Consider the following 16,823-nt stretch of genomic DNA (forward strand, 5'->3'; position numbering starts at 1 on the left):
CTTGTTAGAATTAATCTATATTAGTTGTTGCAAATTAGTGAGATTAGTTTCAAATTTGCGATCGAATTCTGGCTGTTAATCTTGTAGCTGCAGGTTTATCGTTTCTGCTGACCCTGCCATGCTGCTTTTGTTAGATTTGGATATAAATGTTTGATTAAGCAGGCACTTGATCCTAACTTATTGTTGCGGCATTGATGATGACATCAAAATGGAGTTTCTTTTTTTTTGACATAAGACATCAAAATGGAGTTAACTTGTGATGTATCTTGCAGTCGAATGTCGATGGTCTTTGATCAGATTTGGTGTTGAGTTTCCTAAGTAGTTTGGTGATATTATATTCTGTAACTTTGATTTTTTTAGTTGTCTGTTGTTTATATGTTGTTTGGCTCTGGTGTATCTCTCATACTCTTTTAATCAACATTTGATTTATTTACTTTATAAAAAAAAATTAAGTCATATCATTAATCAAAATGTACTCAATATAATGAGGAATAAAACTCACAACATGGTGACTAGCTTAAGAATTGGCCAGATTCGTAGCAGTATAAGCCATTGTGTTTGTTTATTATGCCTAACAAATTTGACCTAAGTCTTGCAAGCAGGAAGAGGAGAACCACATAAGCACTTATTATGAGCATAACAATACTCATCAAACCTTCTCAAGTTAGTACCTTGTGGAATTTGACCACACAGGTTATTGTAACTCACATTAAAATAATGCAGAAACTTCAGCTCCGACAGTCCCTCTGGTAACGTACCATAGATCTTGTTCCTCTTCAAATCTAACTGCTTCAAATCGTTCGCCAACTCAACTTTCCCAATATCAAAAGCAAACAAATTCTTCGCCAAAACTATCTCAGTAGTCTGTTTCTTGGACCCAAAGAAAACCGAACCATCACCCTCCAACATGTTCTGTGACAAGTTCACATACGTAAGGTTGAGTTTCGCCAGAGATGCCGGAATCTTCCCGGAGAGCTGGTTTCTTGACAGACTTAACACTGTAAAGGAATTTGAAAATGATCCGTATGATTCCGGTATTGGTCCGGTGAGTTGGTTTCCGTCGAATGATATTCCACCGAAGTTAGGGAGAGATGAGAGAGTGTCTGGGAGGGGACCGGTGAGTTTGTTGTTGGTGAAATCAATGGTTAAGAGAGTTTTGATCTGTGAGAGAGTGTTGGCATTGACACTGGTGTTGCTGATGGTGAGATAGAGGAGTTTGGTGAGTTTGGAGATGGAAGTTGGGATAGGACCGACGAGGTTGGGGGTGCGGTAGATGAAGAGGAAGGTTAGGAAATGGAGGTCTGTGATGGAGGGTGGAATGGGGACAGGTTGAGGGAGGTTGACGAAGTCGAGGCTGAGGTAGTTGACGCGGTAGGTTTGTGTGTCGGTGTCGCATCCGACACCGTACCATGTGCGGTTGCAGTCGGTAGTTGGATCCCATGAAGACAGATTTGTTGGATTGCCAAGTTGTATTTTGATTTGGAGGAGGACTTTTTTGTCATCTGGGTGGCATTTTTCTGAGTTTGAAGGTATGATCAAGTAATGTGTAGCTAGGATTAGTAGGGGAAGTAGTATAGATGAGGGGAAGTGTTTCCTGTTTGATATAATCTTCTTTTCAGTTGCTTATTGTTGCTGAGATATATATAGGCTTATATATATATATTGTAGCTATAGGAGAGCATATATAAGATAAGATCTTGCATTAATAGTTTAATACTGAATAATACTACTAGTCTTTGTGACAGCTCATGCATTTGAGAAGTATTCTTCATTGTCAAATATTTCATGCTTGAATTCAACTTCTGTTGATTAATGTCATTGTCATCATAATTAACAAGTAGAGATTGGTCTCCTTGGTTGGAATATTTTATTTGCAATTTCTTGAATTTCAGGTTTTGGTTCTGGCATTGGCAAGGATACCATAAATATATTACTAGTAAGTTACTTCAATGAGGTTTGTTAGATTTAGTATTTACATTGCATACATGGAAGAATTACAAGTCTTTCATTCTTGCAGTGAATGAGATTTTGTGATAAGAATTTATTAATTTGTGTTTTTTTTTCCTTCTTAAATTTCTTGTTTTTAAGAGAATCTTGCGTCATAATCTAGAACTCCGACAATTCAACTTGAATTTAAGCTTAATAACACTTGAATCAAACTATTTAATTACTGATAATTTGTATCTAAAACTAGAACAACAAATCTGTTCACATCAAACATATATTTCATCAAAACAACACTTCACATTCTTTTAATCAATATTTGACTTTTATAAACAAGTCAATATTTGACCTTTATTTTCGTAGTATTTTTTCTTTTATTATTACAAACTTATAACAGTGACCGGAGAGTATAAATTAATCGAGTTCAAGTCTTGCAGGCGGGAAGAGGAGAACCACACAAGCATTTATTATGAGAGTAGCAATATTCATCAAACCTTTTCAAGTTTCCACCTTGTGGAATTTCACCACACAAACTATTGTAACTCACGTTGAAATTATGCAGAAACTTGAGCTCAGTGAGTCCCTCAGGTAGCATACCATAGATTTTATTGTTCCTCAAATCCAAACCATTCAAATTCGTCGACAACCCAACTTTCCCAATATCGAAAGAGAATGAGTTCATCGCCAACACTATCTTCTGAGTGTTTTTATTCGATCCAAACAACACCGATGCATCACCCTCCAATGCGTTACGTGACAAGTCCACAAACGCCAGGTTCAGCTTAGCCAGAGATGCTGGAATTTTCCCGGAGAGGCGGTTTCGCGAGAGAGTCATCGATGTAAAGAGATTTGAGAATGAGCCATATGATTCTGGTATTGCTCCGGTGAGTTGGTTGCCATCGAATGTGATTCCGACTAGGTTAGGGAGAGACGAGATGGTGTCGGGGAGGGGACCGGTGAGTTTGTTGTAGGAGAAATCTAGGGTTACAAGGGTTTTGATCTGTGAGAGGGTGTTGGGTATCTCGCCGGAGATGTTGCTGTGGCTGAAGTAGAGGTATCGGAGTTTGGAGAGGCTGGAGATTGATGAGGGGATTGAGCCAACGAGGTTGGGGATGCGGGAGAGAGAAAGGTAGAAGAGGAAAGGGAGGTTTATGATGGAAGGTGGAATTGGAAGGGGTTGAGGGAGGTCGAGATCGGAGAGATCTAAGTCGTTGACGCGATAGGTTTGTGTATCGGTGTCGCATGAAACACCTTCCCATGTGCCATTGCAGCAGTCAGTGGTTGGATTCCATGAAGAAAGTTTGGTTGGGTTGCCAAATTGTTTTTTGATTTGGAGCAGGGCATTTTTGTCATCTGGGTTGCATTTTTCTGACCGTGAAGGTATGATCAAGTTATGCGTTGTTAGGATTATGAGAAGTAATATACATGAGGGGAATTGCATGTTTGATAATACCATCTTGTTCTTCAATTCATTTGCTTGTTACATATATATATAGGCTTGTCGCTATAAGATGTGTCTATGAGAGGATAAGATCTTGCATTAATATTGAATAATATTCTTTGTGACAGCTCATGAATTTGAAAAGTATTCTTCATTGTCAAATATCTCATGCTTGAAGTCAACTAACATTAAATAATGGCATTGAAAACATAACAATGGGTAGAAATAGCAATGGTGGTTTCAGATTGTGGTTTTGGCATTGCCATATATTTAGTCTTTGAATTGGTCTCTCCAAGTATCTTTTATTCTTTCTTGGTTTATCAACTGATGCTTATTTTGGGTAGTTTTCTTTGGTGCCAGTGCCACAATTCTAATAGAAAGTTTGTGTAGCATAGCATCTTTTGTTTAAGTACTACAATGCCAAGAAGAACATTTGGTCACAGAGAGAGAGCTAAGAATCTGAATTTTCGGTTATTTACTTTTGTGTACAGCAAAATTACTTTCATAGCTTCGGCTTAGAACTTCCATCTAACCGATTCTTTTTGTTTCTTCCGACCTTAGGTTGTACCAAATGCCCTGCTCTCATGTGTTTTAGGTCCAACCTGGGAAGATATTGTTGACTTTCTCCACACCGATAACCTGACCAGAAGCTTGGGCTTCGATATTAGAGGGCTTCCCTTTGCAGAAGATCATGAGATGTCATTTGCATAAAGGATATGCGATGGCACCCTGATTTCCCTGTTTCCTTTGATCAGCTTGCCTTGTTCAACAAGTTTGCTGATGCTCCCACTTAAACATCTTCTGCAATTGAACCGTTCTTGAACTATGATATGTACTTTTCAGCGATTCGTTCTCTGGTCCGAATTTTAAAACATCGTCTAAGAAACACATAGGAGTATATGAAGGAGTACTTTTCATCAAAACAACACTTTACATTCTTTTAATCAATATTTGAATTTTAAAAACAAATCATATTGCATTTGCCTGCATGTCATCATATTCACATTTATTGTGTGATTTAGTTATATAGCTATTACTAACTATTTAACATGTTGAGCTTTGTAGCATTTAGAGTTGCTACATTTAGATCTAAAGTAATTGACAATTCCTTAGAATACTTGGTTTCTTTATTTTAGCTTGATGGTTATTATTTATTGAACATCTTTGCAGAGTTAAGAGGCAATGTAGCATTTATTTATGATTGCAACAAAGTTACTTCAAATTATTCAATAGCTTCAGACCTTTAAATATACTAATTATTGTTGGTCACGTTAAGAATTACATAGTATCTTTTTTCAATACATTTATTCTTATGAATTGAAGTTTAAATGCAAGCCACCATCAATCAATTCAAGTCTTGCAGGGTGGAAGAGGAGAACCACACAAGCACTTAATGAGTACAACAAGTCTCATCAAACATTATAAAGTTGCCACATTGTGGAATCCGACCACACAACTTATCCAAAAGCTTGAGCTCTGTTAGTCCCTCCGGTAGCATACCGTAGATTTTGTTGTTACTCATATATCCAATGCCGCCAAATTCTTCGGCAGCCCAACTTTCCCTATATCAAAAGCCAGCGAGTTCATTGCCAACAATATCTTGTAAGTCTATTTCTTTGACCTGCAAGAAGATGTTGGGTATCTCACCGGAGATGTTGGTTAGTTAGTTGGAACTTTGAATAGATGAATGTGTTCAAGTTACTTATGTACTTGAAGTTGGGTAATTTTATTCTGCATTGAGCCATTGCCTGTTGGAGTTGGATTAGGATATCTGTTATGGATGTAATTTTCCATTACTTAGCATCTCTTGTGTTTCTGAGTATTAATTATATATATATATATATATATATATATATATATATATATATATATATATATATATATATATATATATATATATATATAAAATTCTCTTTTGGTTTTGCAAAAGAAAAATATTATTACATAAACACATTTTCTAATACATATATTAGTTTAAGGATTTAATTCATATATCATAGTCATCATAATAATCTAATTATTAAAATGTTTTACTAGTTCTAAGGTCCCATATTCTTTAATAGTTTAAATGAAGACCACCATCTTTATTCAAAACTCATACATAGTTTTGTGGGATATCCATTAACTCAATTCAAGTCTTGCAAGCGGGAAGAGGAGAACCACACAAGCACTTATTATGAGCATAACAACTCTCATCAAATAGTCTTAAATTTGGAATCTGACCACACAGGTTATTATTGCTCACATTCAGCTTGTGCAGATGTCGGAGATTCGCCAATTCCTCAGGTAGCGTACCGTAGATTTTATTGTTCCTCAAATCCAACTTTTCTAAATTCGTCGACAACCCAACTTTTCCGATATCAAAAGCGAAGGAGTTCATCGCCAAAGATATCGTATAAGTAAGTATGTTTGACTTAAAAAACATCGAAACATCACCCTCCAACATGTTCCGGGACAAGTCCAAGTCAGCAAGGTTCAGTTTCCCCAGTGACACCGGAACCCTCCCTGTTAGACGGTTTCGCGAGAGAAGCAACCCTGTAAAGAATGACGGGAATGAGCCGTAGGATTCAGGTATTGCACCAGTGAGTTGGTTGCCGTCAAAGGCAATTCCAGCGAGACTTGGGATAGTCGAAAGTGAGGCGAGGAGGGGACCAGTGAGTTTGTTGTAAGTGAAGCCGATGGTTACAAGTGTTTTGATCTGTGAGAGGGTGTAGGGTATCTCACCAGAGATGTTGGTTTGTTTGATGGTGACATACTGAAGTGTGGTGAGGTTGGCAATGGAGAGCGGGATAGGACCGACGAGGTTGGGGATGCGGGTGAGAGAGAGGATTTCAAGGGAAGGGAGGTTAGTTATAGAGGGTGGAAAGTGGACAGGTTTGGGAAGGTTGAGGTCGAAGATATCGAGGATGGTGACACGGTATGTTGGGGTGAAGTTGTCACATGTAACACCTAGCCATGTGCTGTTGCAGCAGTCTGTGGTTGGATCCCATGAAGAGAGTTGTGTTGGGTTGCCAAATTGTTTCTTGATTTGGAGAAGGGCTTTTTTGTCATCTGGATTGCAATTTTCTGAGTGTGAAGGGATGAAGTTATGCGTGGTTAGGATTAGGAGAAGTGATATGTATGAGGAGAAGTGTTTTATGGTTGATGATATCATTTTGTTCTTCTTTGCTTCAGTTGCTTGTTGTGTTTGTGTGAAGGATATTTATAGGCTTTTATGAAGTATAGCTATTGGATGTTATGAATTGTGATGAAAATTTTTGTGACAGCTCGTTTGAATACAACTATATTTTATTGTCAAATATTTCATGCTTGAAGTCAACTCACGTTAATATATGCTGGTACACACTAATAAATATTAACATTAACGTTAATGCCATTGTCACAGCACAATGGATAGAGTCATAGAGAGGTAGCAATGCTTTGTTGGACTCCCTAGCACTACAAAAAATATTTACTATGGTAAAAATTGATATTTGGGAAGGAAGTGATTGATTTCAAGTGGTTAAAAAAATCTAACTTTTAACTTTTGAAATTGTATTCGTCGTTATTTCATGCTTGGAATATTTTGACCAAGCTGAAACAGTTTGGAAGTTTGGGTCTCAGAAACTTACTTCATATGAATGAGGTATGCTTGATGAAAATGAGTTGGGCTTTACTGAAAGATGAAGACAATCTTTGGAGTCGGGTGCTTTTAGGTAAATATTGAAGACAAGGAAATGCACAAATAATGGGATGATATTCAGGTTTGCGCCAGTGACAGAACCGGTAAATTTACTGTCAACAGCACATATAGCAGTATTGCAGGCTGGACAGCGGCATTTGGTAAATTAATTCGATGGAACAAGTTCATACCTTTATTTGGTTAATTCGACATGACAGGATCTTCACTAATACAAGATTGGCTCGTTGGTATGACACGACGCCTTATTGCTCTTATTGTGGACGGTAGGAAGAAACGACCATCCATGTTCTTCGCGACTGCCCATTAACTTCAATTGTCTGGCGCCATTTAATTGTGCCTGATAAAAGATCATATTCTTTTCTTAGTGGTTTGCAAGATTGGATAGATTATAATATGGGCCATGAGAATAGGAGATAGGACATCTAAGTAATATCCAGTGGAATGCTAGTTGGGCGACAATGTGTTATTGGCTATGGAGGCGGAGAAATCAATGAGTTCACGATCCGAATTTTGTGATTCCTTTTGAACCTTGGGGGTGATTAATATTCTTACGTCCTATATAAGAGACCAAGAGAATCATAGTAGGTCTTTAGAAGAAAGTCATATGTTATTATTAGTTGGAAAGCTCCGCAAGAGGGATGGTTTAGTTTTAATACAGATAGAGCGGCTAAGATTTCTTCTAGGTGTGCCGGATGTGGGGGAGTTATTAGAGATGATAGTGGACGATGGATTCATGGTTTTTCCAAGTTCCTTTGTAATACTACAGCTTATATGTCAGAGCTATGGGGCTTATATGAAGGTTTATGTTTGGCAAGGGAATGTGGTATTGAAATGTTGGAGATTCAGATGGACTCAACAGTGGTTATTTGGGTTTGTTACATGGAAGAAAGGGTAGCATTGTTGGAAGAGCACTTATGAAGAGAATTAAAGCCTTGATAGGGTTGAATTGGAAGATAAATGGAGAATCAATGTATCTTTGCAACATTTTATAAATGGAGAATCGATGTGTAAGACATTTCTAAGTTTAACATCTATCTTACAGATATTGACCCTATCTGGATTGTAAGCTTTTGGTTCAAATTGCTTAATATAGATTTTTCATTATGTCATATCTATTTGACAACATGAACCAGTTGAATGTAATTACGAAAAATTGGTAAAAATCCATCTTCTGTCAATCTTGCAGCCTTGCAAGTGCCATTGGCACATTTTAAATAAGAGAAATTAGATGCAGTTGAGAATTTAGGTTGTAAGCAATGTGAGTGAAATATTGCTTATAAGATTGACACATAATTTTTTTAATTCTGCTTCTTGAATGTCCATATATATCATCTCTCCCCAACACATATGAGTCGTAGCAATTTGTGGACAATATAAAACTATTTACAATGTATCAAAATTAATCTCATTTTTTCAATACATCTTTCTTATATGTATTATAATAGAAATAGAAATGAAATTGAAGACCACCATCTTCTTTATTCAAGACACATATATGTAAATTTTGTAGGATATGTTAATTCAGTTCAAGTCTTGCAAGCAGGAAGAGGAGAACCACACAAGCACTTATTATGAGCATAACAACTCTCGTCAAACCTTAAGCTTGGAATCTGACCACACAGATTATTGTTGCTCACATTCAACTTGTGCAGATACCGGAGATTCGCCAATCCTTCAGGTAGCCTACCATAGATTTTATTGTTCCTTATATCCAACTTATTCAAATCCTTTGACAGCCCAACTTTCCCAATATCAAAAGTGAATGAGTTCATCGCCAAAGATATAGTATAAGTAAGTATGTTCGACTTAAAAAACATCGATGCATCACCCTCCAACATGTTCCGTGACAAGTCCAAGTCAGCAAGGTTCAGTTTCCCGAGTGAAGCCGGAATCTTCCCTGAGAGACGGTTTCGTGAGAGAAGCAACCCTGTAAAGAGAGGCGGGAATGAGCCGTACGATTCAGGTATTGTTCCGGTGAGTTGGTTGCCGTTGAAGCCAATTCCAACAAGGCTAGGGATAGTTGAAAGTGAGGCGAGGAGGGGACCGATGAGTTTGTTGTAATTGAACTCGATGGTTACAAGTGTTTTGATCTGTGAAAGGGTGTAGGGTATCTCGCCGGAGATGTTGGTTTGGGTGATGGTGATATACCGGAGTGTGGTGAGGTTGGCAATGGAGAGCGGGATAGGACCAACAAGGTTGGGAATGCGGGTCAGAGAGAGGTCAACAAGGGAAGGAAGGTTAGTTATAGAGGGTGGAAAGTGGACAGGTTTGGGAAGGTTGAGGTCGGAGAATTCGAGGTTTGTGACACGGTAAGTTGGGGTGAAGTTGTCACAATCTACACCTAGCCATGTGCTGTTGCAACAGTCTGTGGTTGGATCCCATGAAGAGAGTTGAGTTGGGTTGCCAAATTGTTTCTTGATTTGGAGAAGGGCTTTTTTGTCATCTGGATTGCAATTTTCTGAGTTAGCAGGAATGAAATTATGTGCGGTTAGGATCATTAGGAGAAGTAATATGCATGAGGAGAATTGTTGCATGGTTGATATCATTTTGTTCTTGTTTGCTTCATTTGTTTGTTGCTGGATTTGGAGGGATATTTATAGGCTTTTATGAAGTATAGCTATTAGATGTTGCAATGAAGATTTTTGTGACAGCTCATTTGAAAAGAACTGGTCAAATATTTCATGCTTGCAGTCAACTCAAACCTTAAAGTGGTACACACTCATAAATACAAACGTTATAATGTTTATGCCATTGTCAACACAATGGGTAGAGTCCTATAGAGGTAGCAAATGCTTGTGGACTCCCTGCCACTACAAAAAATATCTACGATTATGATTATGTTTGGATTTGCGATACGTCAGACCGGGATTCAAACCCCGAACATTATATAATACAACGTTCCTGCCAACTGAGCTAAGTTTATGGGACAATCTAATCAATATTCTATTTGTATCTATTTATTTACCAATGAAGTTTTCCATTTACACCTTCATCCGTAATTTCAATACAAGACTTCATAGAATCATAGTTGTACATGTAGATTTCAATATACTCCATTTGATTTTATTTTTTTTGGTACATACTCCATTTGATTTTTATTATAAGAGAAAGTTTATTTTTTAAGTTCATATAATGTGTAATGTATTGTATGTAATCAATATTATGAACCAAATGTATTAAACATGAATCTAAAAACCAAACTTTTTTTTATAACAAATACCATATTTCCTTCATAACAAAAATAAACAAAATTGACTTTATAGATTCATTACATAATTGATGTATCTGATCTATATAAATAGAAAATATCAATTATGCTCTCTACCAAAAAAAAAAAAGAATATATCAATTATGCAATGGAGGGAGCGATTATGAAGCACGGACACAGATACGGACATCTGACATGACAGGATACTGACACGTCGACACCGATAAAAATTTGGAAAAATAACATAATTTAGTGTAATCATAAGTGTCGGTGTCAGACACGAACACCGACACGTGTCCGACACGGACACGCCTAATCTGAGGAGTGTCGGTGCTTCCTAGACTACTTGTCATTTTGTATAAAAAACAAAGAAAATAAATAAATAAAAACTTAAAAACATTTTTTATTTTTATTAATAAATAAGTAAAATAAAAGAGGGTGAGAAAGACCAGGCATAAGAAAGAGGCGGAGACTTGAGACTGAACTGTATGAGACTGGAGAGAGAGAGAGAGAGACCACACCCACACGGCGCGCTGTCTGTGTAACCGTTTCTCCTTTTCCCTCTCTCTTTCTCTGGTAAGTAAGTAACTGCTCAGATCTTCTTCTTCAACTGTCTTCTCTAATTTCATTTCTCTCTTTCTTCTTACTTAGAAAACTATAACATCGCTTTCAACTTCATTCATTCATGGAACAGGTTAGTTAAACAACGCACTTCTACTTCTATTTTCCTCGTTGCAAATACCAATATATTCTCCGATTAATTCTCTCATTTTCTCAATATTTTGCAGTACGAGAAGGTTGAGAAAATAGGAGAAGGTACTTACGGTGTCGTTTACAAGGCTCGTGACCGTCTCACTAATGAGACAATAGCTTTGAAGAAGATTCGTCTCGAGCAGGAAGATGAAGGAGTTCCTAGTACCGCTATTCGTGAGATTTCACTCTTGAAAGAAATGCAGCATAGGAACATTGTTAGGTAGTATTTTGATGAGTAATGTGTTGGATATTCTGATTATCATTTGTGAAATTGATGCATTATGTTTGAAATTAGGAAGATTAATGTTCGGCTTGAAACTTAGCGGCTCAATGCGGTGTTTATCTTGTGCTGTTATTGGTACATTGATGATATAGTTATAGATCTGCTTAGAACATTAATGTTTGGCATTTAAGATATGATTATAGATTAAAAAGGATGGTTAATGCCTTGGTGAATTGAAGAAATCTTTGTATGTTCCTAGTCATTTTGGTGCTGCATATGGATAGTGCTGTCCGAGTTAGCTGTGTGATTATTCTGGCATGGCTAAACTAGTGTATGATGATGTTGCTGATAGTTTATGTCTTGCGAATTGAATATGTGTTTGTATTATCCTGGTCAACACAATGCTGCATATGTGCGCCACTGCAATACTACCTACATTATTGTGTGATCCATGTTCATGATTGTGTCCGTGTCATGTGGCCAATGTGATACTCTAATTCCATCTATACTGTTAAAATTTGGATTGGATAGTACCGGAAAACCTTTTGAGTGTTGATTTCAGTTCCTTTGGATATGTTGATTTGATTAGCTCACAGAACATACATTACTGTCCTAATGTTATTCTGCTTTAACCATTTACTTATGAGTTATGGTTGGCTGATGGCAGGCTGCGGGATGTGGTGCATAGTGAGAAGCGATTGTATCTGGTTTTTGAGTACCTTGACTTAGATCTAAAGAAGCATATGGATTCATCTCCAGAATTTTCAAAAGATCCACGACAAATAAAGGTTTGCGACGTCTCTACTTCTATTTTCTTTGGAGATTTTTTTATCTTTTCGTGAGCGAGAAATACAACTCAGCCACCGATTGAAGGATTTTGTCATCCAAATATTAAATAAATCAAATATGAAAGTTGATGATGATTAAATAACATTATGTTTGGCAACATAACTATAGCTTGTCAAAATGCAGGTCCATACATAATTATATATTATGCATGTCTCATGAATTTTTTGATGAATTACAAGTTGGATTGGAGTTGATTGGTATGACTTTGTCCATAACAGTTTCCTATTTATGAAGACGAGTGACAGGTTGATTAAGTTTGGCCTTTAGCGTGTTGATTGGGGATGTTTAGTGCTTACTGAAAATGAAGTGGAATTCTCGGTTCTTAACAAAAGATAAACCAGCCTTTAGCATTTTGATTGGGGCTTTTAATTGCCTAATGAAACGGAAGGTGCTTAAGTGGAAATTCTCTGTTTCTGAGAAACAATAATATGGGCATTACATGGAACTCTTTGTTGCTGCAAGACATTACATGGCAATAAAAATGTCGTATTAATTTGTATCTTTTTCATTTCATTAGATTTTGTATCTTTACATGGAAATTTATTGTGCATTTTGTTCATGACTAAATATTTGTACCTTATCATGCCCCATTAATATGAATGTATTTTATCACGGATTGAAAAAGAGATCTGATGGTGGCGAAGACGGATTAATTTGGAATTTGAATTGTTTAATGATGCTTTCTGCAGATGTTCCTTTATCAAATTCTCTGTGGAATTGCTTACTGTCATTCTCATAGAGTTCTTCATCGAGACTTGAAACCACAAAATTTGTTGATAGATCGCAGCTCTAATTCGCTAAAGCTTGCAGATTTTGGATTAGCTAGGGCATTTGGAATTCCTGTTAGGACATTTACACATGAGGTTTGTCTGCTACCTTATGTTTGCTTTTGGAATTTGGTCATCTATGGTGATAATATAAATTTGATATTAGTGGGACTATGTACAAGAAAATAATTAATTACTTGTGTTTAACTTTAATGTTTGAATAAATTTGAACTAAAAAATTTAGTCGAAAATCTTACTGGTTTATAATGCTAAAGCAATGCATAGATCTTGAAGACAAGATCTGTCAGATTATAATTTCTCTCCCTGACTATAATTTGTCACGTGCTGGATCCTCCTCTTGTTCATCTTTTTATTATTTTAAATTAAGGAAAAGATTATGGAAACTCAAGTAGGGTGGTTTGGTCATTTGAGAATAAGATGAATGGTGCTCTATTAGGCCACTGACTGGTGAGGAAAGTCAATCAAATGGAGGATAGTTCGATTGAAAGTTGTAAAGGGAGGCCTAAGAAGGTTTTAGTAGAGACGAGTATTTACTGAAATGGTTACTGATAGTGCCCTATGCCATTTATTGGCCCATTTTGTCAACTCATTTACTGGGAGAAGGCTAGATGCTTGCTGCTGTTGATGTATTATTTGTCTTTCCCCCTAATGGATTGCTAATTTTAACTTCTCTTTACAGAGATAACCTGAATTTAACTCGCAAATTAACTTGAAGAAATTGTCTTGTGCGAACTCTGAAATTATATGGTCTGTTTTATGTTATCCATCTAACTAAATTTTGATATTTTTGCCATTCATATATAAATTTAAAATTTTAAATACATGAAATATACAAGTTAGTGAGATCTACAAGCCAACATGAGAAGCAAGAATACTTGGTCCATCACTTTTCTTTTTCTTTTTTTTTTTTTGGTTTTTGCTCTGTTTTTGTGTCAGTCATTTTATATAGTCTTTATTTCTTTCACATACAACTGATTGAAATTATTAAAACTGAAAGATTTATTGGAGTATATTCTTTAAGAACATGAAAATCTTGTCAATAAGTATAATGATAGATGGGCTTTTAAAAAATAATATTTATTCCTCTTTCTGCATTGTGGATTTGGGAATTGTTTTTAGGTGGTGACTCTATGGTACAGAGCTCCAGAAATATTGCTTGGGTCTCGTCAATATTCTACCCCAGTTGATGTTTGGTCCGTGGGATGCATATTTGCAGAGATGATAAACCAACGACCACTTTTCCCAGGGGACTCAGAGATTGATGAATTGTTTAAAATATTCAAGTACGTAGTTTTTTTGCCATAAGTTTTAAAGTTCATTAGAAATCATAGTAAATTCTGTCAGATAAGAATTTGACAGAATGCCTCCCAAGTCCATTAAATGTCTCTACACTTAAATTGGAATAAGTGGCGGATCTTGGTTGAAATTTTAGTGGCTGCCATATTTATAATAATTTTTTTTAACACCCCATATTTATAATAAGTATTAACATTTAATGTAAAGAACGAATTTGCATCTTGGCATAGTGGTGAAATCACTACCTTTTTTACCAGTATACATCTTGCCACTACGCGTCTACGCCAATAGATACAATTGACAATATATGGGGCCGGGAAACTTGTAATATAATATATAGATAAAAACACTCTTGATGCAATATATATTTGGAGGGGTGCCATGGCACATCCCTGCCCTAGAAAGGTCCGCCCCTGATTGAAATTATGGCTCAGATGTATACTGGGATTTTCCAACTGTTGTTGAACTTGAGTACTGTGTGCAGTACTTTGATAGTTCGGTGCAAATAATATGTAGGTGGCATGAACTATCCGATGCATCGTATTTGACATTAACATTTCTCAGCCATATGGATTTGGTTTATAGTTATGACGATAAATTTGGATTTCGGGAAATGTTTAGTAATCCAGTTTAGGGCTTTGTCACAAAAAATGCAGGAACATAGGAGGAGTTTTGCTACATATTTTACTAGAATTTTCCGTCAGTATTTTGTGATCAAAGTATATACTCCCTCATTTCAAAATATTAGTCATGGACCATTATACTGCTGGTATTGCAATCTATGTAGTGCAACCGATATAATTTTACTTCCAAACAGGCTTGTAACAAACAAATAAATAGTACATAATGTATGCTTATAATTTTGCTCATTGTTCCTTATATGAAGAATCATGGGTACACCAAATGAAGATACATGGCCTGGAGTGACTTCATTGCCTGATTTTAAATCAGCCTTTCCCAAGTGGCCATCTATGGTAATTAAACAGTTCTTTAACTTGCATAAATTAATGTTAGGATTCTATTGCCATATTTAACCTTATTTTGTATTTTGCAGGACCTGGCAACTCTAGTCCCAAATCTTGAACCAGCTGGTCTTGATATTCTATCTGTAAGTGATACCATCAAATATGATATTCTTAAAATACTGAACAAAGGAAATATTTCTCTATTATGGTGTGAAACCAAAGGTTACATGTGTTTTGTTGTCAATGAAGATGAAGTACTATCTCTGTTATTTTAGAACTGGGATAAAACTAAAAATCCACATTTCGGAGCAATTAAAAAAGCACAAGTATTAGTTGGTAATGCTTCTCATAAGGTTTTAGATTAAACTACCTTTATTTGGCAAAACAATGACTGATTGTTTGTAGCTGATCTTTCACTATTTGGACTTTGGAAAGGTTAAAACCATGCAAAATGGTGAGATGAGGTCACAAATATTTTCCTTTTAGCCAATTATAACGAACTTCATCAGTCACGAGTTTACCACTTTGTTTTATATCTTAAAATTGTTTTCATTGATTTTAACTGGTTCTTACTATAGTTTGTGGATGTGTTGTGTATTTGTATTGTATTCCAGAGTATGCTTCGCTTGGATCCAAGCAGAAGAATTACTGCCAGGGGCGCACTTGAGCATGAATACTTCAAAGACATTAAATAAATTTGTCCCCCGAGTTATTTGGCTTCACGGAAGAGGTGTCTATATTATTATGTCTGTAGCATATATGGGTTTTGACTCAGAAATGCGTGCTATCCTTGCTACCTTCTTCAATATTTTGGACAGAGTAATATTTCATTTATTGGTTCTTACTATTTAGATTCAGTTTTGAGTGTTGCCTATTATCTTTTTAATGTCTTAGTCTCAATACAATGCAACCAGCAGATTTTCTGTTTGATGTATAATATTATAGACATTGTTGAATGGTGGTTGTAGAACAAATGGTTACTCCTCCTGGCATGGAGCATGTAAATTTGACATTTGTTCCTTGTCTGTAAGTTGCTGAATGATGGTTGTGGAACAAATGGTGTTTAGTTTCTTATCAGAGTGTTTTGGAGATTAAAGGTCACTTAAACTATTGTCTCTTTAAAATTAGTAATAACTACTCCCTCCGTGACACTCAAAACTGACTTTTTAGTTTCATTGTATATTTAATATTTGTTAAATCATCGTTATAATTAATTTGTTAGATGTTTTTGCACTACTTGATTGGAAATTTTGAAGGTACAAGTATAAACACAAAAATTGTGAGTAAAATTGTTGCAAACCCCACTCCAAAAACAGGTAGAATTATGCATAACACTCACTTCACCATCTTCTCCATGAAGCAGTGGAAGCTTTTCATTAGTGCGGGTCATTCAAATTTTGATTCTTCTGAATAAATACCGTAAGTTAATGGGGGAAAACAGTAAAGTCAGATACAATCCTCACCATTCAATAGATGGGACGGATTGATTCTCAACACCACAAACTAAGAACTCCCTCGTAGTTAAATGTTATCCATTCAAGATATGATACAAAAAGAAAATTTGGATATATTTCTCTTTAACTTTAAATATTGTCTTATACTCATATATTCTTGAACTTTAAATATTGTCCTACACTCATATATTCTTGCAGAATGTATTAAGGGGTTCTTTGC

At 36.0% G+C, this 16,823-nt stretch overlaps 5 protein-coding genes across 7 annotated transcripts; 1 reads left to right on the forward strand and 4 right to left on the reverse strand.

Moving 5' to 3' along the window:
• Nucleotides 1-420: 420 nt before the first annotated feature.
• LOC123914613 (polygalacturonase inhibitor 2-like) lies at nt 421-1,772 on the reverse strand. The gene is made up of 2 exons (XM_045965810.1): nt 1,718-1,772; nt 421-1,622 (listed from the first exon to the last, which is right to left on the reverse strand). The coding sequence occupies exons 1-2, from the start codon at nt 1,770-1,772 to the stop codon at nt 586-588; spliced, it is 1,092 nt and encodes a 363-aa protein (XP_045821766.1). The 3' UTR covers nt 421-585.
• Nucleotides 1,773-2,191: 419 nt separating this feature from the next.
• On the reverse strand, nt 2,192-3,431 carry LOC123917083 (polygalacturonase inhibitor 2-like). The gene has a single exon (XM_045968704.1). The coding sequence runs from the start codon at nt 3,398-3,400 to the stop codon at nt 2,369-2,371; it is 1,032 nt and encodes a 343-aa protein (XP_045824660.1). The 5' UTR covers nt 3,401-3,431; the 3' UTR covers nt 2,192-2,368.
• Nucleotides 3,432-5,369: 1,938 nt separating this feature from the next.
• Nucleotides 5,370-6,624, reverse strand: LOC123916464 (polygalacturonase inhibitor 2-like). Its single transcript, XM_045967927.1, has one exon. It carries the CDS (start codon nt 6,537-6,539, stop codon nt 5,517-5,519), a length of 1,023 nt encoding a protein of 340 aa, XP_045823883.1. The 5' UTR covers nt 6,540-6,624; the 3' UTR covers nt 5,370-5,516.
• Nucleotides 6,625-8,330: 1,706 nt separating this feature from the next.
• LOC123916130 (polygalacturonase inhibitor 2-like) lies at nt 8,331-9,692 on the reverse strand. The gene has a single exon (XM_045967509.1). The coding sequence runs from the start codon at nt 9,611-9,613 to the stop codon at nt 8,594-8,596; it is 1,020 nt and encodes a 339-aa protein (XP_045823465.1). The 5' UTR covers nt 9,614-9,692; the 3' UTR covers nt 8,331-8,593.
• Nucleotides 9,693-10,713: 1,021 nt separating this feature from the next.
• On the forward strand, nt 10,714-16,247 carry LOC123914431 (cell division control protein 2 homolog 2). Of its 3 annotated transcripts, XM_045965578.1 has the most exons (9): nt 10,715-10,851; nt 10,927-10,969; nt 11,064-11,248; nt 11,919-12,039; nt 12,790-12,963; nt 14,008-14,171; nt 15,071-15,158; nt 15,239-15,292; nt 15,764-16,247. In XM_045965578.1, exons 2-9 carry the CDS (start codon nt 10,961-10,963, stop codon nt 15,842-15,844), a joined length of 876 nt encoding a protein of 291 aa, XP_045821534.1. In that variant the 5' UTR covers nt 10,715-10,851; nt 10,927-10,960; the 3' UTR covers nt 15,845-16,247. The 3 variants fall into 3 exon arrangements, with proteins under 3 accessions (XP_045821535.1, XP_045821534.1, XP_045821533.1); XM_045965579.1 differs by lacking the exon at nt 10,927-10,969 and having other exon boundaries at nt 10,714-10,851; XM_045965577.1 differs by having other exon boundaries at nt 10,716-10,969.
• The last annotated feature ends 576 nt before the right edge of the window (nt 16,248-16,823 follow it).

This window comes from Trifolium pratense, linkage group LG3, assembly GCF_020283565.1.
Source record: "Trifolium pratense cultivar HEN17-A07 linkage group LG3, ARS_RC_1.1, whole genome shotgun sequence".
NCBI lineage: Eukaryota > Viridiplantae > Streptophyta > Magnoliopsida > Fabales > Fabaceae > Trifolium > Trifolium pratense.

Bases quoted from the DNA above. Each gene is read 5' to 3' on its own strand.
- LOC123914613 (XM_045965810.1), bottom strand. From the start codon at position 1,772: ATGAAGAATACTTCTCAAATGCATGAGCTGTCACAAAGACTAGTAGTA. The intron at 1,623-1,717 runs GTATTAAACTAT...AGCAACAATAAG, and splicing joins AAGACTAGTAGTATTATTCA to CAACTGAAAAGAAGATTATA.
- LOC123917083 (XM_045968704.1), bottom strand. From the start codon at position 3,400: ATGGTATTATCAAACATGCAATTCCCCTCATGTATATTACTTCTCATA.
- LOC123916464 (XM_045967927.1), bottom strand. From the start codon at position 6,539: ATGATATCATCAACCATAAAACACTTCTCCTCATACATATCACTTCTC.
- LOC123916130 (XM_045967509.1), bottom strand. From the start codon at position 9,613: ATGATATCAACCATGCAACAATTCTCCTCATGCATATTACTTCTCCTA.
- LOC123914431 (XM_045965578.1), top strand. The intron at 12,964-14,007 runs GTTTGTCTGCTA...AATTGTTTTTAG, and splicing joins TTAGGACATTTACACATGAG to GTGGTGACTCTATGGTACAG. The intron at 15,293-15,763 runs GTAAGTGATACC...ATTGTATTCCAG, and splicing joins CTGGTCTTGATATTCTATCT to AGTATGCTTCGCTTGGATCC.